Source organism: Meriones unguiculatus, chromosome 10 (genome assembly GCF_030254825.1).
Source record: "Meriones unguiculatus strain TT.TT164.6M chromosome 10, Bangor_MerUng_6.1, whole genome shotgun sequence".
NCBI classification, from domain to species: domain Eukaryota; kingdom Metazoa; phylum Chordata; class Mammalia; order Rodentia; family Muridae; genus Meriones; species Meriones unguiculatus.
The window spans coordinates 96881076-96901832 of record NC_083358.1 but is presented as its reverse complement, the minus strand read 5'-3'; the positions used below and the strand labels follow the sequence as shown (position 1 = coordinate 96901832).

The window sequence follows — 20757 nt, the reverse complement described above, 5'->3', positions numbered from 1 at the left end:
CACCTTCAAACATAAAATGAAAATTAAATAAATTACTAAAAATTTTTTAAAAAATATTCTAAAAAAAAAATCTTCAGTTTCCTCAGTTAGCATCTGCTGCCATGTGGCAATATGAAGTTTCCACACTGGGAAGCTGAGACAGGAATATCAGGAATTCATGATTGATTGTCCTTGCCTATATAGTGAGTTCAACATCCGCCTGAGTGCTCTCATATGTGACGCTCTGTCTCAATAAAATAAATAAAATCTTAACATTATTCTGAAAATTTGAACAAGAAGGAATTCTTACAATTTCATTTCTCAGGGCAGCATTAGCCTGATCCAAAACTAGATAAAGACACACATATTCTTACACACACACACACACACACACAGACTCATGCTCTCACACACACATATACATACGCTCACACATTCACACTCACATTTATGCACACTTAAATGCATATTACACACATAAGCACCCTCTCACATGCACACATCTTTTTTTAAAAAAGGAAAACCTAAAGACCTATATCTGTAATGAACACTACAGTGGTTTGAATAAGAATAGGTTGGGGTTAAAAGGTATGCACCACCTCTTCTGGCTAGGCTCCCATATTTGAATGTTTCCCAATTGGTGGACTGTTCTGTAGGGATTAGGAGGTGTGGCCTTGTTGAAGGAGTTGTGGCCCTAGGCGTGGGCTTTGAGGTTTCAGAAGTCCACACCAGGCCCAGTCTCATCTCTCCCTTCCTGCCTCTAACTTGTGGATCTGAAATAAGCTGTCAGCTGTGCTCCAGCACCATGCCTGCTGCCATGTTCCCTGCCCTGACGGTCATGGACTAATCCTTGGAAACTGTAAGCCATGTTCCAATTAAATGTTTTCTTTAAAAAGTTGCCTTGGATTGCTGGGCATGGTGGCTTATGCCCAGCACTCAGGAGGCAGAGGCAGGTGAATCTCTGTGAGTTCCTATCCTGGTCTACAAAGTGAGTCCAGGACAGCCAGGGCTCTTGCACAGAGAAACCCTGTCTTGAAAAGCCAAAGAAAAAGAAAAAGAAAAGTCGCCTTGGTTATGATGTCTTTTCAAAGCAATAAAACAGTAATTAAGACAAATTTAAATGCAAAAACTCAAGGTACTAACCATACAATGGCACATTAAAAGGATTACTTACTGTGATCAAATAAGTTTAATATGTATGATGGTTTAATATGTAAAAATCAACAAACATGTCAACAGACTGAAAGATAAAACCCATATGATCATCTCAGCAGATGGAAAAAAAAGCATTTGATAAAATTCAACATTCCAGGCTGGAGAGATGGCTCAGAGGCTAAGAGCACTGACTGCTCTTCCAGAGGACCCAAATTCAATTCCCAGCAACCACATGGTGGCTCACAGCCGTCTATATTGTGACCTGATGCCCTCTTCTGGCATGCAGGTGTACATACAAATAGAGATTCGTATATATATAATAAATCTTTTTAAAAAGACTCCCACATCTCCTCCAGGATAAAAACGGAAGAAATCAGGTATTGAAGAATGGCCTGGTTGGTTTTATGTCAACTTGACACAAGCTAGAGTCATTTAAAAGGAGGGAACTTCAATTGAGAAAATGCTGCCATAAAATCCAGCTATAAGGCATTTTCTTAATTAGTGATTGGTGGTGAAGGGCTCAGCCTGTGGTAGGTGGTGCCATCCCTGGGTTGTTGGTCCTGGGTTCTATAAGAAAGCAAGTAAGGACAGGCAGAGAGTAGGAAGCCCCGCTGGGGGAGGAGAGTCCTCCATCCTGCGCTGATCTCAGAGAGCTGTCCGGTCATGGAGATTGTTGCAACCTTCAGCAGCAGGACCCTCCAACACACGTGTGCACACGCACTAACATCATAGCCAGGTCTGGAGCTGATGACACCTGTCTTACTGCACTATTAAGGGAGCAATAGAAACAGCATGTATTGATAAATATACTTAGACCAATGGGGCAGCATGAAAAGCCTAGAGAAAAAAACCTCCACGTCTCCAGCCGATTGGTCTTCAACACAGCTGTGAAGGAAGCACATTGGAGCCACTGTGGTGGGGGAGAGCATTGGTGCCAGCACTCAGGAGGCAGAGGCAGAGCTTCAGAATGAAACCCTGTCTAGAAATTAAACAAAACCCCTATGTGCTGGTTAATTTTTTTTTTTTTTTTTGTGAACTTGACACAAATAATGATCATCTGCAAAGAAGGAAACTTGACAGAGAAAATGCCTCTATCAGGTTGGCCTGAAGACACGTCTGTAGCCATTTTGAGACATGTTTTATTGAATATATACACACATATATTCAATTGAGACAGGGCCTCTATATCATGTCTGAATCTCTATAGTATGGGTGTTCTGGAACTTGCAAGACTAGGCTTGCCTCAAACTCACAGAGATCCATCTACCTCTGCTTCCAGGAGCTGGGATTAAAGGCATGTGCCACATGGCCATTAGGGTACTTTCTAAATTATCGATATGGGAAGGCACAGCCTATTGTGGGCAGTGCCACCTCTGCGCAGGTGGTCCTGGGAGGTATAAACAAGGTGGCTGAATGTGCACCTGGAGAGTAAGCTAGCAGGCAGCATTCCTTCGTGGTCTCTGCTTCAGGTCCTACCTTCAGGTTTCTACCTGAGCTTTTGTTAAATCCTTTCCTCCTCAGGTTGCTTTTGGTCATGGTGCTTATCATAGCAATAGAAGGCAATATAGAACAACATACACTTTTCACTGGAAATCACCCACTTCAGTTAGGACAGGACTAAGACAGAGATTCCAAGTACTGGTAGTCAGTCTGGGGATGAAGCTCTGGGTCATATGGGAGTCCCAAACACCCAAAGGAGTTGCTAGCTAGCTAGTAAAGACTTTCTATTGGCTTTAAACCATATCCAAGCAGTCTTCCCTGGTGAATTACCCAACGACAACCTAAGTTTGATCCCTGGAGCCCACATGGTGGAGAGAAATGACTTCCACAGGCTATGCTGACCTTCACACACCCACAAGCGCTTGTGCACACATACAAGCACAATAAAGGGGGGGGGGAGGAAAGTTTAGTGGTAAAATGTTTGCCGGCGTGATGAAGAAAATGTGCTATATGTATACAATTGTCTTAGGATTTCTATTGGTTTGATGAAAAAAAAAAATGACTAAAGCAACTTGAGGAGAAAAGGGTTTATTTGGCTGATACTTCCATGTGGTATTGCACTTCTGAAAGAGGTTAGGGAAGGAATCCAAACAGGGCAGGATCCTGGAAGCAGGAGCATAATGCAGAGGCCATGGAGGGTGCTGCTTACTGGCTTGCTCCATGGCTTTCTCAGCCTTTCTTAAAGAACCCAGGACCACCAGCCCAGGGGTTGGCACCACCCACAATGGGCAGGGCCCTCCCCATCAATCACCAATTAAGAAAATGCCTTACAGGGTTGCCCACAAGCCAATCTTACGGAGGCCATTTTCTAGATGGTTTTCCTTCCTCTCAGAAGACTCTAGCTTGTGTAACGTTGACATAAAACTAGCCAGCACAGTAGAAGAGTATACACCCAAGGAAAAAAGGATGAAATCCCGTTATGCAACAGATCTGAATTGGGGAACGTTAAATAAGCCACGCACAGAAAAGCACATAAACAAGTTGCCATATGCTCTGCCAGGAGTTGACAGAACAGTAATTTACCAGAGGCCGGGGAGAAGAGGGACAGATGGGGGAAAGGTTGGCCAACTGCTCTGCATCATTCTGATGGTCTATTTATTCCATGCTGAGGGTATTACAAACAGTAATGTGTCCTGTATGTAACAAGAGATTTCAGACAGGGCTGGAGAGAGAGCTCTGTAGCGAAGAGACGGAGACCCTTACCCTAAAGTAGACATCACACAATGTACAGATGTACCAAAAGCCCCCAACTAAGTATGATTTGTATGCCAATTGACATTATTTTAGCAGGCCAGACCGTGGTGTTGCAGGCCTTTAATCCCAGCACTTTGGTAGGCAGATCTCTCTGAATGTGAGGCCAGCCTGGTCTACAGAGCGAGTTCCAGGACAGCCAGGGCTACAACTAAGAAACCCCCTGACTTGCCAGGGGTGGTGTCACACATTTAATCCCAGCACTCGGGGCAAAGGGAGGAGGATCTGTGAATTCGAGGCCAGCCTGGTCTACAGAGTGAGTTCCAGGGTAGCCAAGGATACACAGAAAAACTGTCTGGAATCAGCAGTAAAAAAAAAAAAAAAAAAAAAAAAAAAAAAAAAACTGAAAAAATTATAATATATATTCTAGGGCTAGGGCAGTGGTTCAGTAGACAGTGTTTGCTACAAGGATGAGGATCGGACTCGAATCTCCAGATCCACTAGGGGAGTGTGTGCCTCACGCAACTAGCTAAGATGACCAGAAGCTTGGCATTCTGGGAGTTCTGCCTCCCAGAAAGTGAAGAGGGGTTTGAAGTTAAAGATCTGATGCCAGCCTCGGGCCTCCACACGCACACAATAACCTATACTCTCACACACACACAGTCTTTTTCTTTCAGCTCAACGTATTAGTAAAGTGGCTGCAATCCCAGGCCGGGAGGTGGAGACAGTCGTTCGGGAATTCGAGGTTATCCTCAACTAACTAGATTCCAGCCTGAGATACACAGTGAAGAGCTTGCGGAAGACCTTACAACCTTAAATCATACACGGCCCATCCTAACTCACTACATATGGAGCAAGTCCCTGGACCCTGTGTTTTTTTTAGTGTACGCGCTCTAGCAGAAACATTCCTCAGCAGACGGCGTGGTGCCTTTTAGCCCCTAAGTGGACCGCTGTCTGCATTCAAAGAAATCCCAGACTAATGAAGGAAGGGGAAAACGACTCAAAAACCGGGTGGGAAGAAAAACTGCAGGGACAAAGGCTCCTCCCGGACGCGGCGGCGTGGCGTCTGCAGCGCACGAGGCCGCAGGCGTGAGCCAGGGCTCGGCGGCCCGGTCCCGGGGCCGGGCTCAGATCAGAATCGCCTCAGTAATCACTGGCCGGGACAGGCCCGGCCTCGTCTATCTGATCAATTCATCACTTCTGAGCGCCGGGCCCGCGGAACCGATCGCGGGACCTCGGGAACCGCGGCGCCGCCACCGCCCAGGGGGCCTCGCTGCACAGCGCCCCGCCGAAGGGGCTTCGCAGGAGGGATGCTTTTCATCTCGGGGCGGCCCGGCGGGGCGGGGGTCACGACCCGATCAAATAAGATCAAGGTGTAGGCGAGGGGAGGGGCGTGGGGCGGACACACACTCGCCTTGCACGTCTCCCACGCGCGCGCACACGCACACTCACACCGCCACTCGGCCCACACGCACCATGCACGCGGCACCACGCCACTCGCCTCCATCCGCAGCCCCAGCCGCGCACCCACTCGCGAGGAGGCGGAAGTCGCAGCCCCTTTTAAACACTCGGTCTTGTCGCAAAGGATTCTGGGAGGAACCACAGAGTGGTCGGGCGGCTCCCTGCGCCGTTTTTAGCCGGAGCGGTCTCTTCTGCCTCCCTGTGGCTGGGAGGTCCCAGGAAAGAAGCCCTGATTTCCATAGCTAGAATTGGGGTTTGTTGTGTTTGGTTTGAAAGTCTAAGTCGTCCAACCTGGTGTACGAACTCAAGACCCTTCCGCTTTGGCCTCGGGGTGCTGAGATTACACGCAGACAGAAAGCCCGGCTTTTAAATATATATATATATGTTTGTACAAAATGTAAATATGTATATTCCCGTCTAGTTTTTCTTTGATTTGACCTTTTCTTTGCCCTAAGTTAAAAGATACACAGTTTGCAGCTATGAAATGATGCAGTCTCAGACTTCTATGTGGTGATTTAGTTACCATGTTTTTATCAACCCTAGGTTATCACTAATGCTCTTTCTTCCAGGAGTGCCTTCTCCCTGACACTAAGGATAATTTATCACACGCGTTTATTGGCAGAATGTGAGCAGTGTGTCATGGTGTACCTGTGAAGGTCAAAGAACAGCTTGCAAAAGTTGGTTTTCTCCTTCCACCAAGTGAGGAGGAATCAGACTTCAGGGCGGTAGCTTCGGTAGCTCGCGCCTTTACCCACTGAACCGCCTTGTAGACCAGTAAATAGCGTTTAATCAAAGGTTGCTTGAGTACTTAAAGAGACAGGGTATCTGCAGAATGGGGAAATTAGACCCACGTCTCCGTAGCATCACTTACAGAGCCTCCAGGTTGTCCCGAACTTGAGTCATATTGCTTATCTTTCATTTACATTCATTCCATTAAAATGTATCTGATTCTTTGCCAACTTGATGGTGGACGCCTTTAACCCTAGCACTTGGGAGGCAGAAGCAGGTTGAACCTCTTGAGTTCAAGGCCAGTCTAGTCTACATATTGAGTTCCAGGCCATCAGGGCTATATAGTGAGACTCAAATAAATAAATAAAAATAATCGGATTTTCAGGTTCCATGAGCAAAAGAACAATTAGGTGGATGCGCTTCCCACTGTGGAAAGCATGTTAATAATCTATCCCTCCTCTGTCCTTTTTCAGTAAGGGGTGAGGAGTGGCAAAGATTTTTAGCCGTTAGGAGAAAATGAGTTCTAAAGCTGTAATTTGTACTTGTATCATTCCTAGTTAGTATGTTCAATAAACAAATATGGAGGAAAGTAACCATCATATGATCCAGAATCCTATTAGCTCAGATATTTTCTAAGGGCTTGGGTGAGTAACATGATAACCATTGAATTCCAAATGACACTTGTCTTTTTTTTTTGCTTGCTTGCTTTGGTTTCTTTTTTGAGACAGGGTTTCTCTGTGTAGCCCTGGCTGTCCTGGACTCACTCTGTATACCCGGCTGAACTCGAACTCAGTGATCTGCCTGCCTGTGCCTCCCTGAGCGCTGGGATTAAAGGCAGGTGCCACCACACCCAGCTGACACTTGTCTTTTAACAGTAGTAGGTGGACCTGTTGGTTAAGTGTATTAGAGGTGCTATCTACCTCACCTGAAAGCTTGGCCATCATAGCTTCTCAACTGTATCTTGTATCCAATTAAGCTTTACAAAGAGCTCACCAGAACAACAGTATTTATTCAGGTAAGCCAACATGCTAAGCCATGGGCAGAACCGGAGAGCACTCAATAGTTCAACAAACACACAAGAAAAAGCAGACAAAAACACAGGAAAAAAAATTTTTATTTTCAAGGATTGTGCCAACAATGGTGAATAAAAAAATGGTATTTCAACTATAAAAAAGGATTTGATTTCATTTTACCCTGGTGCACAGGGTTCATGGTAACGCCAGCTTGAATCGGAAGCAATATTGCTACTCATACCTCCGCCCCTAAAGGACTTCCCCTAGAAGAACAATTTATCATTTTTCCTCTGCCAAAACAAAACAAAAAAGATCAGACGAAATACTAAGTACAGCAGGTTTCTATTTGCCTGTTTACATAAAGTCAAGAAAGGAAATAGGCTATTTGCTCCTTCATGTACTTTTTGATACATTCTGGTAGGAAAACATCTCAAAATATAACAAGTCCAGCGTTTAGGCTAAGAGGACCCATGAAGGAAGCTGCAGAATGAAAGCTGTTTAAGAAATGAAGCTGTTTTATAGAGCAAAGCTGGAAATGGCAGCCCTATTTGAAAATGTCATTAAATACAAAGTAACTAGTGCTGAACCTACTTCCGGTGGGTCCATAGAGCCCAAACTCACAGCCACAAGATCTCTCCAGATCCATTTCTTTACTTATCTCCTGAAGGAAGATCCTCAGGAATGACCATGGAAAACAGCAGTCATCGAAACTTGCCCTGTGGACCAATTCCTGAAGGAAGAGGCTTACACATGCACCATTTACTGGATGACTTTCTACACCGCTACCAACCCCAAAGCACTCAAGCCTATCAGAACCGGAGCTTCCGAGCAACCTTTGTTCGTGTGCAATATGCAAACAAAAGAGACTTTAACTTCCGCGAGTGGCCACTGCACTTCTACACAATTCGATGTGAACAGAACTGTCTACCCTTGCTTATTATTATCTAATATTAGACCTGTTTTTTCCGTTGTTGAAGATGTTAGTAGCATCTAATCAATCGTCGGATGTTACTTCGTGTCTAACAGCTGGAGGAGGGATCTTCCCTTCGAAGGTTGACGCATCTAACATCGTCTGCTCAGGAGTCCTCACACTCCATGGAAAAGCCCTGAACACTCAGTTCTGCAAAGCTTCATTTTCCTTTACTCAGTAACACACTTATTTCATAAATGGGTTATATGAGCTGTCCAATGTGTTAATATCAATGACTTTTCTCATTTCAGTTCCTCATGGTCTCACAGTAAATACAGAGACAGTGAAATACTGCAGTATGAGTAACATTGGAAGTTGGCAGAGACACAACCCATATTGAAGAACAAGCTTGTATCTTTTATAACACAATAAAATTCCCACCTACATAAAACTTTCATCACAATAAATTCTTACACTAGATGGATTTATTAGTGTATGAACTGATATACTGAAATTTACTTATCTCTTCTACCAGAACTTCAAATGCATTAATCAATTATTTCTTCAGTAGTCCCCATCCCCAGCATTCAGATTTAAAAACCAAGTAACGGTACTTATCACTAAGTAATTTGGAAAGTGTTTAAAAAAAAAGTGTTAAGAAATAGCAAGAGTTGGTTCATTTTCTCTATCAGTTGGTCGAGTGAAGTCTTCTTTGGGGACACTGAGAAGTGGGAAACTGCTTCCTTGTCTCAAGTCACTGCTTCTCGTCTTATTACCGTAACCCTGGATTTCACATGTGCTCAGGTTCTCTTGGAAAAGCCCTCCAGCTACCAGCACATGGCAATCTGTTCTTTCTGCAGCAAGAACCACACTCTTACGTTCCCAGATGCACAGAAAGAACACATTTCAAAAGCCAAACAATTTGTTGGTCTTTCATAACTCCTATTTCCCATCTAGTCCCAATCTTCCTCCCCAATTCAACAGATCAAATTAGCCAATGAAAAAAAAATCAAGCCTTAAAAATTATCTCCTAGCACACGCATTTAATTCCAGACTCAGGAGGCAGAGGCAGGCAGATCTCTGTGAGTTTGAGGCTAGCTTGGTCTACATAGAGTTCCAGGAAAGCCAGGGCTATGCAGAAAGCCTGTCTTTAAAAAAAAAAAAAGTCTCCTCTTCCACAAAGTCTTCACACAGCCTATATCTTTCCCCAATGAGCCTCAGTTTATAAGATTGTGATGAGGGACTAAGAGCAAAATAGATGAACAGTTGTAGGTTGTTCTTTTCAGTGTTCGGGATCAAACTCAGGACCTTGACAATGCTACCAAGCAAATGCACTACCACTGAGCTGCCACCCAGCAGGCAGCTGGTCATAACAATAGGTCATAATCATATCACTGAGGGGTTTAATTTATCTGGACATATAGGCTTGCTGCTGAGGGCTGATTAACACACAGATCAAAAGAGTTGGCTTTCTGGAGTCTCCTGAAGCAAAACTAATGTTTGTGACCATGAGTTTTCCCCACATATCGCAGGCAGATGCTGCAGTGTCATCTTGGGGACACTGATGATTTTAGCTGAGTTCTCCTACACTGGGTCCAGGTTTCCGACAACTTCTTCATCTTTATCCCCTTGGTTGGCAGTTGATAAGCTGGGTACTTTGGAATTCATTTGATGAACAGGACGTAAAAGGCCATTATAATGCAGGCAATTGCAACAGCAGCATGCAGCCGGGTTCCAATCACAGCAGCTAGGAGACAAACGTAAAGAGATGTTACACCTGGTTCTTCACAAAATCCTTGCTTTCAAAGGATGCTGTAAAACCTCTAAAGAGAACTGCGGGTTTCAAGAGTTTGGGAATTTTTTTTTAATTTATTTACTTATTTTATATATTCTATCTGTGTTTATACCTGCATGACAGAAGAGGGACTCATATTCAAGTAGGGATGGTTGTGAGCACCATGTGGTTGCTGGGAATTGAACTCAGGACCTCTGGAAGAGCAGACAGTGCTCTTATCCACTGAGCCATCTCACCAGCCCCTGGGAGCATTCTTCAACAATACCCTTAGGCTCTAAGCTCTATTGGTTAGCCCTGGCCTCTTTTTAGTTTTTGAGGTAGGATCTCACTGTGTAGCCCTGCTGGCTTCGAGTCTGTAGGTAGAACAACAATGTCCTTGAACTCAGAGATCTGCCTGCTTGCCTGCCTCTGCCTCCCAGTGCTGGGATTAAAGGTGGGTACTGCCATGCCTGTCCTCCCCAACCCTTTTTGAGACACTCACTATGCAATAGGTATGTGTCACCATACCTGTCCTTATTTTACCCCATTTTTGAAAAAAAAAAAAAAATTTACATAGGATTCCTGATGAAGGTGCCCAAAATAAAAAAGGTAAAATATATTTGAACTCATTAAGCTAAAAGTTAAGGTTCTAATGTGTTCTCTTAAAAAAAAAAATCAGTGGAAGAATATTCTTCCTGCTAAGAGGAATTTCAGGCCAGCCTAAAGTTATATAACTTGTAAAATATCTCCACCTCACCCCATAAGACAGAATACTAACAGGCCAAGAACAAGCTCCCCTCTTGGCCTCCCAGGTAGCTGGGACTGAAAGCATGTGCCACACACCTGGCATTGTAGGCTTTTGTTTAATCCTAGAATACCAAAATTATCAGAAGCAAAACAAACAAGTAACAGCAAGGTTAAAACTTACCTCTTCCCTCGACTTTACAAATGACTATTTCATATTGTTAACAGACCCTGGGCAAAGCATTCACCACACAATCGTGAGGACCTGAGTCAAAGCCCCAGAAGCCACATCAAATCTGGTCACAGTAATACAAGTCTGTACTCTCGGCACTTCCAGGAGAAGTAGGCAGACAAGCCCTGGAGGCTCACGGGCCAGAGAGCCAGGTGTACACAGCAGCAAGCACACACTCACATAACAAAGACCAGTCCAAATATAACCCCAGCCCTGCCCCTTCTCATGTACAGAACCACACCGCTCAAAAATGGCTATCTTCTCTCTGTGTCCAGATAAGACCTTACCTTTGTAAAACACACCCCAAACTCCCTTCTTCTCTGAAAGCAGCCAGGTCTTGAGACGAGGGACTTTCTTGAAGTAGGCACAGGTGCAAACAAAGAGCAAACCAAACACCAGAATCCCGTCCAAGGAGTACACTGTCACATAAAGGAGAAGAGAAAGCCTTTGATGCTGCTCTAGCTCAGGAGATGTGTTCCTGCCCAGAACACGTGCTGAGATCACCTCAACGGCAGTGCTAGCACTCAGCAGGAAGGGTCCAGCAACTGGACCTTGCTTGTAAACAGCCCCTTTTCCCATTTCACTCCCCACCCTCACTACAAACTAGTGTGGTTCTGGTCTCTTGGGAGTAACTGGTGCTAGTACTAGGCTTTAAGAATTTGGAGAGTGCGAGCATAAAGAGTTACATATGTTCCTGTTATAAATCACTCATCTGATACAGGAAAGTTCAGTCTTTAGCCAAGTTTTTCAGATCTGCATGTGTTGGTAAAGCATATGTTAAGTCACACCATAAAGCCTAATGGACATTCCAAGAGTTAAGCTTCCTAATGGCTACACTTTTGCTAAACTCAGTTGATATTTAAAGCATGAGACACCACTTACAAATCATCAGATTCCTGCCAGAACAAAAGATGTGCATAAAAAAAAAAAAAGAAAGAAAGAAAGAAAGACAGGAAAACTAGTATCTCTGGGCAGCAGTGGAGCATGCCTTTAATCCCAGCACCTGGGAGGCAGAGGCAGGCAGACTTCTGTGAGTTCGAGGCCAACCTGTTCTACAAAGTAAGACCAGGACAACCAAGACCACACAGAGAAACCCTCAAAAAACCAAACCAAACCAAAACCAAACCACTGATATCCAAGAGGCACAGTGACGCACTCCTGTAGCACTGGCATTAGCAAAGCTCAGCACAAACTACAAAGGGAGGCCATGTCCTATTTTTTTGTTTCCAGACACAGCAGGGCTGGCCTTAAACTTGTGGTCTGCCTGCCTCCCTCTTCCCAATGCTGGGCTTAGAGACATGACACATACGTCCTGAAAAGTCCACTCTCAAAAACAACAAAACATGATGCTCACACACTATAGGAAGCTCTTAGTTCTGCTTCTTACATGTGTTATATGGGTAAGCAAAATAAATTATATAAAGGTAGAATTTTTTTTCAGTAGTCACTATGCCAGAATGTTCTGTTTCCTAGTCCATATTATGTCTTCCTCTGGGTGATGTTCCTTCTCTAACTTTGTGTCCTATGGTAAGAATGACCACCCAGAAAGCTTCAAATGGATATTACATACAACCAGTGTATGCCAGTTCCTGCCAGTTCCAGACCACACTGTTTTCCTTCAGTGAAACTATGTCATCACTAGTTCAGTACACCAATAGACTCAACAATTTTCATAGATAGTCTTTTGCGTCTATAATTTCTTGTAGACAATGCCAAAATTCACAAGGAGATGACATTTCAGTCTTCAGTGTCAAATCCATGGAAGTCTATGAGCAAAGCTTTCCTGAGCCCCTCCTTCTCTCTCCCTTTCCTGTAAGCCTGCCTATAAAGGTCTTAATTCATCCTCTAGAATTTGGAAATCATGACTAAAAAATGTTTGAGGCAGCCTGAAATAGTTAGGTTAAATAAACAGTGGGGAAAAGTGCTCCATCATTAACAAAAGGCGTTTTCTAAATCCACCCTTTGCAACATTAGCCAGAAGCTCCAGATGGAACCACCCAGCTAGGACTTTAGAGCCAAACAAGTGAAGACGTTTTGTCATATTAAAAAAAAAAAAAACAAAACAAAACAACAACAACAACAACAAAACACTTCGGGGACTGTCTACATTCACCTCCCCCGCAAACTGTGGGGTCTGAAACCATTTCTAGGTCCATTCAACCTGCCTACTGTCCGAAAGTATGACACCTTAGGGAACTGGATGATACTCTCTTCCCTGGGGACTAACAGCACTAACTCTATGGTGATCGACCTCCCCAGTGGCCAGAACCAACTTCTAAGAAAGAAAAGGGAATAAAGGATAATAACCAAAAAGTCAGGTGTGGGCACTAGGGGAGTCTGGCGGGCGTAAGAAGAGAGAAACTGCGAGGAGCATCCCAGACAGGAGTTAGGGGCTCCCCAGGGTCCAGGGGGGCCGGGCTGGGAGGGGGCGGGAGGAACGGCCACGTCAGTCTGGCCCCGCCTGCCACGTCTGGCCCAGTCCTTACCGCCACCCTCCGCTCGGGCCCCAGCTCTCACCGTTCGTCATGGCGGTAGTGCCCGGCCAGGCCGAGGGGGTCCGGGCTCAGCGGTGGCGGCAGCGGAGGCGGGGGAACCCGGCTCCCACTTGACACTTCCCGATCCGGGCCGCGGTGACGGGAACGAGCCGTAGTACGCAAGCGCGAGGGCCCAGAGCAGACGGCCGAACTCACCCAGACATACCCAGCCGATCGTCGAGCTAGGGGCCCCACCCTGCCTGCGTAGCATCTGCGTCCCTACGTCGGGCGAAGCGAGCGTGATCTGCGACGCTTCCTTTGTGGTCATGGCAACCGGGTGACGGCCTGCTCGCCCCTGTCTAGCTAAGTGGCCTGGATCGAGACTGTGTGTTTGAAAAATAAAGGCTGGAGGGTTTGGGCTGTGGCTGCCGCTTTGTGTGTTTATACGTGTGTGTGTGTGTGTGTGTGTGTGTGTATGCAGCACAGTTTCAAGAGAAAACACTGGGAACCAGGCTGAATCCTAAGGAATTGCCCATGAGGTAGCTCACATGTGTATACTATGGCGGGGTCACTTCATCTTACCAAAGCAAGGTGAAAACAACACCCCTTCAGGAGCGTTGAAACTGTCTTCTTGGGGGACACAATTTGTTTTTGTTTTGTTTTGTTTTACATTTGTTTTGTTTTGTTTCTGTGCTGTGCAGTAGTACTGTGTTCTGTAGCATCTGAAACCCAACAAGAGTCTGAGGAAGGAGAGGGACGCAGCAGTAGTTGCTCAGACTTCTGGGACTGCCCTTTGCTGAGTGTCTTCTCCTGGTGGAAATCTAGCCAAGCTGCGTCTGACTTTAGTAAACAAAATAAGGAACTTTATAACCAAAACCACGTATTTCAGATCTTAAAGCTCTCCGTTGTCAGAGCCATTCGGACGACTTCCTGTAGAATGGGCTTTTCTTTTCCTTAAACTAACAAGACGGTTTGTTTATCTCCTGAATTTAAGTCACCTCAGCCACTTTATTCAGAAATCTGCCCTATCATGGCTTCTCTGGGGATGTTTTGACAAGATGATGAAATGATGGTGTGGAATGCAGGAGACAAAGGTATGGATTCTGCTTTGTAAGCTAGGACCTTTAATTATAGACAGATCCGTCTGCTTTACTGAGTCTCCGAGATAGTGCTGCACTCAATCATGATCGCGGCTGTCAAAAACCTAGGAATTCTGTGCATTCCTGCTAACACTGCCATCTGCTGGCTGTGAAGGTTTGGAATGGAGAGGGTCAAGGGGAGGGGGAAACCACCAGCAGCAGCAACAGCTATAACAAAGTTTAACGTAGGAAAGAGTCCTTAGGAAATTACAGCATCAAAAAATAGAAGATACTTAGAAAAAGACTAATGTAATTGCTAATACAGTCACTTGGACTGCACATGTGCGGGCTTTCCACAAACCAAGATAGGAGTATAGAGGTGGATCACTGGCCAACAGCACTTGTGCTCTTGCTAAGAGCTGAAGTTAGGTTTCCAACATCGGAGTGATGGCTCACAACTGTATGTTCCTCTTCTTCCAGGAGATCTGGTTACAGAAACAATATGCCTTCCTACTGAGAAATTGCTCCTCACACTTGGAGATGAAGGGAAAACTCTGTAGGAAGGTGCGTGGCCCACTGTGGATGATGCCTAACTAGAGTCGGCATCTCACTAACTCACGTACGCTTTGGCTTATGCAGTCCACAAGCACTGTCACCCTTAACTCTCTTTCAGGTCCCAGCCCCAGGTTACACTTTGATCAATTTAAGCAGAGAGAAGAGACTTCAAGTCTAGCCACTTAGGCACATAAGAGATTTACAAAGCAAAAATATCACCTATTGCCAGCATTCTTTTAACTATACCAGTATTGGTCTTTCTTGAATAGCTGTTAGCCGGGGTTATCTTGTCCACCTGGCAGAACTACGTCTTTCCTGTTAAGAGCATGGGGAATTAGTTGCAGACCAGGACTTAATGGTAGTTATGATCCTAGCATGCCCTCTTGAGCTACCCACTTAGAGGTATGTCTAATGGCAGAAATGACCTAATGGCAACTGGTCATTCCTGATGAATAAACATTTATGTCCTAGCATCTTAAATTTCACTTAACTAGCAGGGCTGGTTAGCATGCTACTTATCTTTGAGTATTTTGGAAGCAGCGTTTCTTTAGCTAAATTCCACTTGTGTGACTTCAAGTCCTCCAAGCAAATCTATTACTAAGTCCTTTATAACCTCAGTTTCATTACTTTGAGTTTCTTCTACATCAGCCCCACCCTGGTCTTCTGGATTCTGTGGACACACAAGCAGGCTTGTGGTACACATGCATACACGCAGTCAAACCACTCACACATAAAAAGAATAAAACAAAACAGGCTGAAGTAAAAGGATGTCAAGTTAGAGGCCAACTCAGGTGAGAGAGAGAGTGAGAGGGTGAGGGAGAGATTCAGATCACCCTGGGCCATGTAGTAAGACTTCATTTCAAAATACAGAACAAGGGCTAGAGCTAGCTCAGTAGTAAAGCATATGCCTAGTATGTTCAAGGCTCTGGGTTCAAGCCCAGAAGTGTAAAACAAAGAAAAGAAAGGGGGCTTTCTTCCTTGAAGTCCCTCCCATTCCTCACTTTTTCTTAATATATCTGTAAACAGAGTCCATTTTTTCTCATTATTAACTCCATTCTGCTCCATGGATTAAAATATCACTTTCCTTTTAAATATATTTATTCAGTGTGTGTGTGTGTGTGTGTACACATATAGAGATCAGAAGACAACTTGGAGAAGTGAGTTTTCTCCTTCTACCATGTGCAACCCAGAGACTAAACTCTGGTTGTTGCAGGATATTTGACCTCACTGTGAACCCTGAGTTTGTGAACTGTAACAACCAGTTTATTGTTTGTTGTGGTTCAGCCCTAACCTTTAATTCAAGAACTTTGTTTATTGTTAACAGGTGATTATGGTGAGTGGCCCAGCCCTAGCACATAAATTTAATCAAAGAGCTTTCTGTACACAGGATTTAATAAATTTAACTGTAGGTCAATAGACGCAGGAGCAAGAAACCAGCTGTCAGGGATTAAGTAGAAAGGAGGGACTTTGAGAGAAGAATATTTAACACAGCATGGAGAAGAAGGAACTATTTAGCTTTTAGTTTTCAGTTTTTTCTTCTTGGCCGTCAGCTAAGCTAGCAAGCTTTTGGCCTAGGGCTTTTGGCTGAGTAGAAAGGCTCTTTCCTTCTGGGACATTGGCTGAGTAGGAAGATCAGCTGGGTGCCTTCTCTGCCTCTCTGAGGTAGTAAGTTTTAATCCCAGCATCTGACTCCTCAGTCTTTATTGGTAAAATTGAACGATTGCTTTTTTTTTCTTCATAACAACATTGTCAGGCTTGACAGCAAGCCCCTTTACCTTCTGAGCCATTTTGCTGACCTCAACTATCACTTTTATAGAAAATTCATAATTTTATATCCTGCTTAACAAGATTTATATATTCTAAAAAATATGCTCAATAAAAATACTTTGTCGTTGAGTTTGATGGAAGCTTTGTCTCTTGCCTCAGGTATGTTTCAATCCAGGAGTTAAGGTGCCAGGAACTCATTGAATCAGTGGCTTCAGATTCTCCTTTTGTGAATTTGAAAAATGAAACTCACATCCCAAAGAGGGTGAGTTTAAAAGTTTTATCACAGGAAACAAAAGAGAAAGAAACGGGTGGGCACCAGGAAGCAGAGCTCCCACCATCAAGCTGCTAGCCTGGAGGACTTTAATCACTGATGGCTGAAACTAAGGCGAGGTGTTGGGAGGAGGTCTGTTCAGTTGATGCACACACAAAATGTTCAGGTGTTTCCAAAGCAGGAGGGTTCATTTATCAGAAGAGCTGTTGCACCCCTGTAATTCCAGCACTGGGGGAGGCAGAGGCAGGCAGATCTCTGTGAGTTCAAAGCCCGCCTGGACAGCCAAGGCTACACAGAGAAACCCTGTCTAGAAAAAAAAAAAAAAAAAAAAAAGAATGGCCCCCACAGGCTAGCATCCTCACCCTTCTCACCTCCTCTCCTACTCTAAACTTCCTCCAGCTCAGGGCTTCTCTCCTGACAGCTACTGATCCTTCTTGAACCCCGGCTATTTTTACTATTTTCCCCTTTGGTTCCTGCACCTACTGTTTTCATACTGCTTTCTCTACTTCTTCCTGCTTCCCTCGTCCTGGCTATGCCCAGTCTTCTCGCCACTTTCCGTCTACTACTTTCTCTCTCTGCTCTGGACTTTTCCAGATGCTTCTGGCTGTTCTCTCTCTGATGTCTACAATAAAAGCTTCTCATACCAGGAAGTGGTCATGTCATCAGCTTATACAAACATATTGTTTTCTCCTGTGTAAAATGTCATTAAAATGGTAAATCCTTTCTAGGGTTATTTGATTAAGTAAACAACTATTTACCATAATAGCTGACAGGAAGCATTACTCCATCAAGACTTGCCACCATTGGTGACACTCATTTGTTTAAAAGTACTTACCAATATCTATGATATGTTGGCCACTTGCTATATTTTGCAGAAATAGACGCAAAAATAAGTCCTTGCCCCCAAGAGAACAAAACATATTGAGTAGGACAGCTGAATAAACAAGTTTAAGAATATACAGTCGTTGTACATGTGACATTTTGTAAAATATCTGCAGAATACATATATTTTTTATTTTTATTTTGGGTTTTTCAAGACAGGGTTTCTCTGTATAGTTCTAGACTTGCTTTGTAGACCAGGCCAGCCTCTAACTCACAAAGATCCACCTGCCTCTGCCTCCTGAGTGCTGGATAAAAGGTGTGTGCCACCATGCCCAGCTATCTGCAGAATATTTTGAAATGAGAAAAACCAAATGAGAGTCTAAAAGAAGGTACATGAATGAGAGCCTGTAGGTAGCTGGGATCTGGACCTACGTCTATGTAGCTTCAAAGTTCCCTTGTGCTTGTTACTGCATTGCATCACATTTCAGTGCTCTTCATCCATATTGATCTTCGATGATCTTATCCCAAGCATTATGTTTCTGTTTTGCCAGAAGCCCTAGCAGCCTCGGTGCCATCAATCTCCTGCAGACATGTTTCACATTAGGCTAAAGCCTGGGTCACTGGCTTTTAGAGCACAAATCCAAGGAATAAATAGAGCCCCACTGGACTGGGGCGTCTCAATTTATGCTCCTTCATCAGTTCGCTTCAGCTGACACCGGAGAGCTGGCAGTTCTTGCCAAATGCCTGTCAGTCAAGAACAGTGGCCTGTTTGTTACAATTGTTTGTGGTCATTGTGGTGAATGCCAATCAGTCTTGGGGACCATGACCAGAGCATTCTGGTTTAACCCAAGAATAAGTTCAGTCCTGAAGGCACAGCTTGCAACAATAGCTTCATCTGAATGGAAATTCTTTAAAAGGGATGTCAAGGCTCCACACATTTGTTTTCAGCCGTCTAAGTGTAAGGAATGAGCTAATCTTAGGGAGTCAGGAGATGGATGAGAAACAGACTGTTCTTAGTGAGTTTAGGCTTTAGTAGAAACAGATAGGCTGCATATAGAAACAATCAGAAAATGAAGCAGAGAGTGAGAGTTGGCCAAGAAAAATGAAAACTAAGTGCTGGGGGAGGAACGAGAAATACCTCAGTCAGAGAAGGCTTTATAAAGAGCAGACATTTCACTGGGACATGAAAAGCAGGCAAGGTCTCAAAAGGCAGAAAAACATTCCAGTGGGAAAAGACTAACCAAAAGCTGGAGAGGAAAAATTCAAGAAGAGTCTGTCTCCCATTGCACTCTTCTTTACTAGCTCCTTCCGGGCGTCTCTCAGGCCTTAGCTGAATCCCCATCTGCTCGAAGGAGGCTTCCTCTGACCTTGGGTCCCATTCCCCAGTATAAGCTTCTAACGTGTGTTATCAAATCCAATAGCCTGTTACACTATAAGGTTCGCCTGCACTGTTTTGTCATTTTATTGATGCTGAATATTTGGCAGTTGCTTGCCAATTATTTGTCGCAGGGCCTGGGAGATGGCCCAGTGGATAAAGGCACATTCTGCCAAGGTTGACAGCCTGAGTTCAGTCCCCGTAATCCACACGGTGAAAGGACAGAACTAATTCCTGCAAGATGGCACTCACACAAGCACCGTGGCACGTTTGCACAGATACACACGATACACAAACAATGCAAAAAACTTGAAGATTAATGTACAGATGGTTGAGTGTGCTCGCGTAGAACTGGAATGTCAGACTTTGTGAGGAAGAATGCTATGTGGGAGACTCGACAGCAAACCCAGGTGACAATCGCACCGGTGTCAAATGTGGCAAAACAACAAGATTATGGGTGATGAGCTGCATACATACGAGGGTCAGGGATGACTCGAAAGCAGCTGATCACAGAAAAGCTCACCTAGACACAGATGGCGACTCAGAAGGCTGCGCCCCCGCAGCTCTGTGTGCAGCTGGTAAACAGCAATATTGCCTGAGACTCTCTTCTCTTTATGAGTTCGGCTGCTTAGTCTCCTCCCCCAGTGGTTAATTATTCCATTTTAACCTGGTGGGGCCAGGCCCTCAAGAATCTTCTAAGTTTCTGTTCTCCCAGATATGTGAGATGTGAGCCCCTCTTCCTCCTGTGTGGACTATTTCAATTCAGAAAAAAAAACGTCAGCCATGGCCACTCGATTTTGTAAAGGTCCCTCGTTTCAGCTAAACAATAATTCCCGAAACCAAAGTAACTCATTTCTGTAGGATCTTGACCTCTGAACCCTGTCCACCCTCAGTAACGGCTGGCCAGGAGACATGTTTTTCTGTCATTTGACATCTCCCTTCCAACTTTATGCTTGACTCTCAGGTCCACTCCGAACTTCTCGTAGGAGTACAGCAGGGCTGTTCACTCTGCTTTATGTCTGTTCTGCTCATCACACTCTAGTTTTGTTTTTCACTTTATGTTTTGGAGTTCAAGAGGGTTGAATCCTTCAGAGTTTATGCCCAACTAGTGTAAGTGACCCTTCCACAGGCCTTTGCTTTCTATTTGTTCCTTTATGCTCTAGTCCCACTTTTTCTATTCTGTAACCTTTCTAACACATGTAATGGCTCTGGTTTTTTGTTTGTTTTGTTTTCCTGTTTTAACTATGTAGCCACAGAGATCACAGAGATCACCCCTCTTCTGTTCCCACAGGCTGGGATTAAAGGCATGCACCCCCACACTCAGCTCTTTCGTAATTTAAAAATTCTTTATTATCATGTATAGAAGCCAGCGGACAACCTTGTGGAGTCTGTTTTCTCACCTTTCACCTTTTATATAGATTCCAGAGATTGAATCTGGTATTTAGACTTACTCCGATAGAGCTTTTGCTGGCTGAACCATTTCTCCAGGACATCCTTTGTAATTAAAACAAAAACAAAAACAAAAAAGGAAACAACACCTCCCAAACCCGATTTATTATGTATTTTAAAGGTTATGTGTATTAACGGGGCAGGAGTTAAGAGCATTGGCTGCTTTTCTGGAGACCTGGGTTTGCTTCCCAGCACCTACATAGCAGCTCACAATCATCTAACTCCCAGCCCAGGGAATCGGATGCCCTCTTTGGTCCACTATGGCACTGTCCATACA

The 20757-nt window shown here is 44.4% G+C and overlaps 1 protein-coding gene and 1 non-coding gene across 3 annotated transcripts; both read right to left on the bottom strand.

Moving 5' to 3' along the window:
* Nucleotides 1–4952: 4952 nt before the first annotated feature.
* Nucleotides 4953–5364, bottom strand: LOC132646212 (small Cajal body-specific RNA 2). Its single transcript, XR_009584329.1, has one exon. It is a non-coding gene; the product is annotated as a small Cajal body-specific RNA 2 (non-coding RNA).
* A 1747-nt stretch (nt 5365–7111) lies between these two features.
* On the bottom strand, nt 7112–13404 carry Tmem167b (transmembrane protein 167B). Of its 2 annotated transcripts, none has more exons than XM_021631733.2 (3): nt 13206–13404; nt 10906–11107; nt 7112–9685 (listed from the first exon to the last, which is right to left on the bottom strand). In XM_021631733.2, exons 1-3 carry the CDS (start codon nt 13213–13215, stop codon nt 9523–9525), a joined length of 375 nt encoding a protein of 124 aa, XP_021487408.1. In that variant the 5' UTR covers nt 13216–13404; the 3' UTR covers nt 7112–9522. The 2 variants fall into 2 exon arrangements, with proteins under 2 accessions (XP_021487408.1, XP_021487407.1); XM_021631732.2 differs by having other exon boundaries at nt 10976–11107; nt 13206–13363.
* Between the last annotated feature and the right edge of the window lie 7353 nt (nt 13405–20757).

What these genes read in the sequence shown, in the direction of transcription:
- Tmem167b (XM_021631733.2), bottom strand. An exon ending in GGTTCTGTACATGAGAAGGG is followed by an intron (nt 9,686 to 10,905) that starts GCAGGGCTGGGG and finishes TTTGTCTCCTAG; the next exon opens with CTGCTGTGATTGGAACCCGG.